Source organism: Malus sylvestris, chromosome 5 (assembly GCF_916048215.2).
Source record: "Malus sylvestris chromosome 5, drMalSylv7.2, whole genome shotgun sequence".
NCBI classification, from domain to species: domain Eukaryota; kingdom Viridiplantae; phylum Streptophyta; class Magnoliopsida; order Rosales; family Rosaceae; genus Malus; species Malus sylvestris.
Genome location: NC_062264.1, coordinates 15,643,914 through 15,652,140, shown reverse-complemented (window position 1 = coordinate 15,652,140; position 8,227 = coordinate 15,643,914). Strand labels below are relative to the sequence as shown.

The following is an 8,227-nucleotide window of genomic DNA, read 5'->3' as shown; positions in this document are numbered from 1 at the left end:
AATAAATATATCACATATTAAGTTTATGATAATAAAATTAAAATAATAAATATCTATCAATCACTTATTAACGCTATAAAGAAGCCATACAAATACTGCACAGAGAAGATTTGGTCTATGTTCTATAGACTTAATACCAAATTTCCAATATAATTTACCCAATTGAATGTGTTTTGCATTTTCAATTTCCAAATTATAGCATCCCTATCACAAGGAATCATTAGGCTAGGAATCTTTAGTAGGAATAATGTTGGTTGTGTGGGCCAAATGCTTATTTTTTACTTCTCCCATGTGACTTTTTCTCAAAAGTGCTTTGCTGCTTATGCTTATTCTAATCTCTATCCCACCAATAATTAGATTTCGAATTTAATGTTTATCTAGTAATATTTATTTTTACTTAATTAGATTTTTATTTTACTTTTCATATAATTCTTATTAATTTCTGTTTATTGATTTTTTTCAATTCATTTAATCCGACGATTGAAAATTACAAGAGTATGTGAGAAGTAAAAAAAGGGTGTGTGAATATCACACCTTTTTTTTTTTTTGTTAAACCCACGTTGTAGTGCAAGGGCAACACTACTCTTACCACTGTAGTAAAGGGTCACTTGCATTATGTAAAAGAAAAACATTATAGATTTCAATTTTGCAAAATTTTTGTAGTGCTCAAAATCATCTAACAGTTAAAAAATATGAAATACATAATTCAAAGCATCGTAGAAAATTCCTAAAATCTGATGAGCATACTCAAAACCAAAAGAGTAGTATAAACCCTAGTTTTAGCAAGAGAAGTTAATGAGAAGTTGCATCATTTTCATTCACTTGTGTCACCAAACAAATAATTTATATACCATCCATAAAAATGGGGCCATCAGTATGAGAGATGATCCTCGCCGGATCCTCTTGGTGAAGATCCTGAAGATTCTTTAATCACATACGTTCATCATACATCGTGTGACCAATTTTTGTCAGGTACTGTTTATATTCAATTTTAAATAAAAAAAATATAATGATTTCTGACAGTATAATGTATAATGAACGAATGTGATTATATGATCTTTAGGATCTCTTGGCATCAGTATGGGCTCCCTTCATTATATATTGTCTCTGAGATTCTCTCTATTATTTTTCTTGTGAGAGTGACTGTTTTGTCCTGCTACATAAACATACCAATTCATTGTGTTTTTTTTTTTTTTTTAAGTGGTGATATGACTGGTTTAGGTTAAAAGATAAAATCAACATAATTTGGAATAATTCTACTAATTAAAGAGGCAACTTAATCAACACATCCATCAAATTTGACATGGTGATGATCATATATTTTGAACTTTTATATAATTTTGTCTCAAGAGTCACCCTTGAAATTTAAACTGAAGAATACATATCAATAGACCAAATAATATTCACGTTTTTTATGTCCTGAACTCAAAACAAATTTCACTGTTTAATTATGACAGTTGTCAAATCAAATAAGAAAGAAAAAAATAGTGAAAATCCTTGGCCCCTATCATCATTCCTAGGAGAAAAGGAAAACATAGAGATCTTATGGTGTTTGAGTAGCTGAAACGGAAATGCAGAAAAAGGAAAGGCTCATGATATGTCATTGTGCATTTGAGGCCTTCATCATTTCCGAATTTTCCATTTAAGGGTCAGTAGTTAGGAAAAATGTCCTAATCTGTTTTAACTTCACTTTTGCTTTGCCCTATAAACACTTAAAAATCACTAATTAATTAACAACCCTAACTAGGTCCTTTATTTTTTTTTGTTCAAAAAATATTTTTTTTTAAATTAGATATTAAATTAGCTACTGACGGGATTCGAACTTGTCTCATCATGCAAATGCTTAACATCTTTCCACCAATGTAGTAAAGGGTCACTAGCATCCTAACTTAGTCCTTAGGTTTGGTTGAATTTTTTTTTTTTATCAAACAAACGATATTAACTACATTAAAAGAGTCGAAAAATGCGCTAACAATAATATGGTGACGAAAATCGAATTTAAAATATTTTTCTTATAAATGAAAAGAAATATTAATAAATACTAAATGATAAGTTTGGTTGAATTGGGAGTATAAATAATGTCAACCACTCCTTGTCTACTTTTTTATTAGAAAAACAAACCCATCAGTCTAGAAAATTGGAAGATGAGGACAAGAAGATAAGGGATAACAAATTAATGCTATTTTATTCTCTATAAGATAAGTTCGGATCTCTTGTCCTTTCGTGTACAATACAGCCAATACCCAGCCTGCCAATCCGGCCGTCCAATTCCAACCAATCTCAACATTTGAAATTTAGTTTTTCATTGTTGGCCAAAACATTAAAAATTAATCATTGCTCTTTCTAGCAAATTTTTCCTAAGTCCTAATCCTAGGAGGTTTTTTTTTTTTTTTTGTCACATGATAGATTTTTAGATTAAGAAGCAGACAGAGTTTGAATTCACGTCATGATACAAAGGCAACACTTCTTTCTACATTGTGGTAAAGGGTCACTTGCCTAACCCCTGGTAGCTGGAATGATGATTTTGTGTGAGAATAGTTCACAAAATCATGTTCAAATGACGTTTCGTTTGGAACTTAGCTGTGGTACATGCAATTATTTAAGGCCAATTAACAAGAATTGTCTTTTTTTGATAATTGGGTGCAAAATTTATTGTGTGGTCATTATGTTATCATTGAGTTGTGTTGCATGATTAATGCGTCGTTGTTGTTAAAAAATAATCATTTATGCAACAAAATATTATTAAAAAAAATGCATTTCTTTAATCAATAAGTCGTTGTTAGGTAAACGACATTTTGACACAAGAAAAACTAACACATGAAAATCACAAAAGTTAAAACTTATTTACACCTATCAAACTGAGAACTTCTATAAAGTTGTATAGACCAAAAAAATGAGAGATTGAAAATACCAAAGTTGTCATCTACCTGGGAAAGCAAACACACCTACATGCACGTTATTATTCTTCTGATGAGAAAAGCTGGCTGATAGGAGAGTGAGAAGAAGAAAGAAAGAGCACGGTTCTGCACAAACTTTATCTTGACCATTTTAGCAACTTTGATGTCAGATGGTCAACCGAATTTCCCAATAAAAAATTTCATGTGAGATAAGATATGATTTTGCGATTTCAAACCAACAGGACTCTGCTTTTATGAGGATTGGAGAGCAATGTCTAATTGTCACAGCCTTACCTTTGTTTTTACAAAAGTGTCATTTCTATAACTCGAACCCATGATCTTTTGATCCATTGCAAAGAAGCTGTTAGCAGTATTTTCATTCTCGACATTATTGTCATAGTTTTTTTTGTTCAAATGCCGAATTAAGCTGATGGATGTCAACATTTTGTTCCTCTTATCTGCATCCGGGAATCACTTGGGGGGATCAATTGTGTTTTTTTCTCTTCAGAATTCAGCCAATATTTTCATCGTCGGAATTGTTAGTCATTTAGAAAGTATTGCCATGCACTCCAAATTTGTAAAACACGAGGAAAATTTACCTAAAGAGGAACACGGAATGAGGAAAATTTATATAAAGAGTAACGTTGAATGACATTTTTAGAGGGTCAATAACAACGCCCTTTCATTATTCCTTAAAAGGAAAATTAAACAATGGAACCTTCGAAAGTCAAAAAGATAAAAAACAATGATCAAGTTAGTTTTCAATAGATTGAAACAAAAACAGATCACTCTCAGTGTCCATTTGAGATGAGATCATGATCGAATTTTTCCACCTGAACTGCTCAAAAATCCCATCCAAAACACTTCAAACCTTAAACAATGATACTTCCATGGAAAAATGGCATTGTTTCTTTCAGGGACATGAGGATCTGACCAGAAAAATTCTCATACCGATTTGGAGAAATGAAATTCATATTCAAGACATAAAGGAAGAAAGGAAACTAAACCTGCAAAATTCATAGCCGCTCTCGACGTCTCTCTCTCTCTCAAGATCCTTCTCCTTTTATGCATAATGTAATTCATATTTATATTCATTAGCTCCTCCCGTGTGTATATATATCTGCAAAATTGATGGTGGGTAAAACTCTATACATCATCCTTTCCGGGTTTGTGAATGTGACCTTTCCAGCTATAACTTTCGGATTTTGCATCTTCATTATCTTCGTCATCTCCACCAGTTCCGGTTAATTGGAGGGGGCCTTGGGGTGAGCCAGATTGGGAACTACTAGCCTTTGAAGAGTCCATGTATTGATCTTGGGACATCCACAACACCCCCAAACCAACAGATTGCTTTTCCGAGCCAGCTGCTGCAGCACCAGGAACTCTTCTTGTGTGAAGTCGGTATTTCTGCATTGACAAGAAAAAATTGCTCAAATTTCAGCATCAACATTCAGTGTCAAAAGTAATAAAAGTCCTTGACTTGCCATTTATTCTTTCAACGGATGGAACATTTCTTGAGGGGTTTCCTCAAGAAGCCAAGGCCTTCTCCTTATGTAAATTTGAAAAAATTCTACACAATCAAACAGAAGCAAAGATGGGAGATTCAAAACCGACCTGCAAATGACTCTTCACTTCGTCATTCGTCAAGCCATCAACCTGCATAAGTTCCCTAATTTGCTTTGGCGTGGCCACTGCAATATCATAAAATCTCAAGTAAGACACTGCTATGGTGGGGGAATATAGAGTGTAGTAATCCACCACAACAATGTATGCCGTATACAGAGAAACAATCAATTCATCTTTCGGGATACCAAATCCATGAATATCAGTTATGCAACAGATATTCGGTCTCTCAATCAACAGATTCATGCTAATATCCTTGCACATGATCACATACATTGATTAATAGCACATAAACATTTCTGGCAAAAGACTCTAAAGTTTAACCTATCAAAAAGTAACGTAGCCATAGAAGGAAATGACAATCTTTTGCACATTCGACGCTCAAACATTCAACAATCCACAGTTCCAATGTGAAATCTAATGAATCCAATCGAATCCACGGAAACTAAACAAATATGCAAATAAAATGAAGTTGGGAACTGACTACAAATTAAGTACTTAGAATCCAAACTTACACAATGGCAAAAGTAAGGCACACATCTTAATGTACATTAGGACCTGCATTTTCAGATTCCATATCTAACTGTTGAAGAAAACAAAAGTTTCAATATCTAACCTTGTGAACCTCCAAGTTGCTGCAAGGCATTGACAAATCTGCGATGCAACTCCGGCGACCAGCACCTTCTCTGCTTCCGGCTAGTTGGCTGCTGCGGCGGAGTACGCGTATTGGATTGAGTATTGGCAGTAGAGAAGGAGACTGACCTGCCACAGGTGGATCTTGAACCACTGGAAGTCGATTCCTCCTTCGGATTCTTAATCCCTGGAGTGAGCAGAGACAGCCCATGAACTGGCAATTCCTCTTTCTCTTCCAGCCTCAACGGCGTCACAGAAAAAGCAGGGTACCCCTTAAATGGCATAAATGCTCTTCCTCCAGTCCTATTCCTACATGTCTGGAAAGGATCCTCATTTGCTACCCCATTTTCTGCTTCATTTCTCTGCCATAAGTTATCAGATTATCTCAGTTAGAAGATAAATTTCAATGATTTTATGTAGTTTTGTTCTCAAATTTTTCGATGTTTCATTCGTTTACCTTAGAATCAATTTCGGAAACTCGCTTTCTATCATATGGGGAATCACTAGAGGGATGTTGGTGATAATTATCAGTGTTCCAAAGCTGAACAGAGCTCATCCAATTCTTCTTATCCCTAGAGTCCTTTTCCTTCTTATTGTTATTGCCACTTCCTCCCTTGTTTTTATCACAATCTTTCTTCATTGGTATGAATTCTTCCAGCACTGGTTGAACTTTTGGCGCCGCACATTGCATTGCATCTTCCTTCAGAGCTCGAATCGCTGCAAAAAATATGAACAAAAACAAACCCAGAAAAGAAAAAAAGTTAAGAAACAAAAACCCATCAACCAATATCTTCAAAACTAAAAACCCATCATCCAAAACCAACCGAAACCAAAACCCCATTTCTGAAATCGTATTAAATTAAATAATTTCTGGATACCTATTAATCAAAATCATCAGAAATCCAAAACCCATATCCCGAAATATTTTAAAAAGCTGTGAAAAGCCAGGAAAATATGTACTTGAAATCAAAGCTTGAATTATTTTTTTTTTTCCAGGGGAAACAAAAACGAACCATCATTCAATAGGAACATGCAGAGAGGAAGCTCGCGCTTGAAGGCATCGATCTTCCTCATCTCGTCCTCCAATCTCTTGACAAAATCGTCAAGCTTGGACAGCTTTTCGGACACATTTCCGATCATTGAAACCTCCTTGAGGAAATCACTGATCGTTTTGGGCACAAAAGTGGGTTTAAAATCCAAGCTCAGTTCTGGAGGAACCGAACCCATTTCAATATTTGGAGATTTAGATCCTTTCTTTTTGCAGATAATTGGTTTCTGTCGTAATCTCTCTATCTTTTGTGTGGATTAACCAGAGAGGTGAAAACAAGGAATCAGAAATAGTAAGGATCTATTTATCTAGGAGATGATGTTAATATATATATATATATATATATATATATGTATATATAAAAGATAGTGATTGATGAGAAAAATGCAAAAAGGAAAATTTGAAGGTGCGAGGAAGAAGAAGAGAAGATTCTGTTGAGGGAGAGAAAGCATCGGCCAGGATTGAGGGGTTTTAAAAAGTCTCTTTCGTGGCGTCGCATATATTTTATCTACCGTTCCGGGGCTCCTGAGTTAACTCGGGCATCTTACCTTGCTTTTAAGTGAGTTCACTCGGTCATTGAAAATCTATAAATTATTTTTTTATATGGTAAGATAGTAAAAAGATAGTGGATTGTGGTAGATGCATAATAATGTGTTGTTTTAATTTTAAACTAAATGCAATACTGCCAATACACATACTATGTGTATGACTTAAATTTGATAATTAAAAAAAAATTGAACAAACGAGGTTGGAGAGTGGGCTAAGTCTCACAATAGGCTAGCAATAATATAATTCAAATTTGTCTTTGCCGAGAATTGAAACCTCTCATCTATAAGCGAATAAAAATATTACTAAATTGTAATGCTAAGTGACTATAAAGAATTAAATTTAATTATGTCAATTCAGGTAAAAAATTATTGGATTGGGGAAGTTCGAAAAACTGGAAGAAAAAAAAAAGAAGTGGGTGCAAATGAGAGAGAAAAAAAAACAGGGAGTGAGTTTAGAGTATTGATAGATTGACATGGCTATGAGGTTAGGAAAAAAGTAAAAACTTGTTTGTGCGAAATTAATTTAATGCTAACTTTTCTGTCTTTTTATTAATATTATCTTTCAGTTATAGATAAAAGAGCGTGATAGTAATTTTATTGGTTTTTTATCGACAAAAAAGGTTCTAGTAACATGTAGATTAAGGAATTGTCTTTACTTTAAAATGATCAAATTGTAAATGAGTATTGGATGTGGGCTTTGTTCTGATTGTTTCATTTAATTATATAGGTGCAAATAGGGATGGCCAAATACTCATTGGTTATGAGTAATCGCGGTTACTCGTCCATTTAAATTAAACGATTACGGTTATGGGTAACCGTTTAGATAAATAAACGGTTATGGGTATAACCGTTTACCCGCGAAATTTAAATGGGCGGTTATGAGTATTAAGTACGGTTATAAACGGGTAACCGTTTACCCATTTATTTTATATATCTAAAACTAACACAAATCATGTTCTCGATTCAATAATACTTAGCACCCAATAAATTAGCAAGGAATTCATCGGCCATTCTCTCAATAACACTACTACAAGAATGATGATTCTCATCATCAAGGAATTGGCCAAATTAATTTAAATTTCTTGCGAGTAACCGTGAAATTGACAGAAATGTGTTCTAAACAATTTTTGTAACCCAATAATACTTAGCAAATATTATATTTACCTTCATTGGTAACAATTAAAAATATCGTCCGTAAACTATTATTTCAATTATTGGAATGGTATAAGGACTTAAAAAATTAAAATATGTAAATGTATGATGAATATACCTATAACGGTGTTTAATTGTCAAAAAAAAAATTATGACAATTTTTTTTTTTAATTTTCAAGTTGTTAAAAAACATGTAGACGGGTGAAAAAAGGGTGATGGTAAAAAAAAAGATAAACGGGTTAAAAAGGATAAATGGGTGAACATGTATTAAACGGTTACGGTTAAATGGGTATGCGGTTATGGGTATGGTTAACCGTTTATAAACG

General features: G+C 33.6%; 1 protein-coding gene across 1 annotated transcript; it reads right to left on the bottom strand.

Annotated features, from left to right (window-relative positions):
* Positions 1-3,551: 3,551 nt before the first annotated feature.
* Positions 3,552-6,660, bottom strand: LOC126623715 (transcription factor HHO6-like). Its single transcript, XM_050292698.1, has 5 exons — positions 6,167-6,660; positions 5,611-5,870; positions 5,137-5,515; positions 4,512-4,588; positions 3,552-4,304 (listed from the first exon to the last, which is right to left on the bottom strand). The coding sequence occupies exons 1-5, from the start codon at positions 6,378-6,380 to the stop codon at positions 4,044-4,046; spliced, it is 1,191 nt and encodes a 396-aa protein (XP_050148655.1). The 5' UTR covers positions 6,381-6,660; the 3' UTR covers positions 3,552-4,043.
* Positions 6,661-8,227: the final 1,567 nt, after the last annotated feature.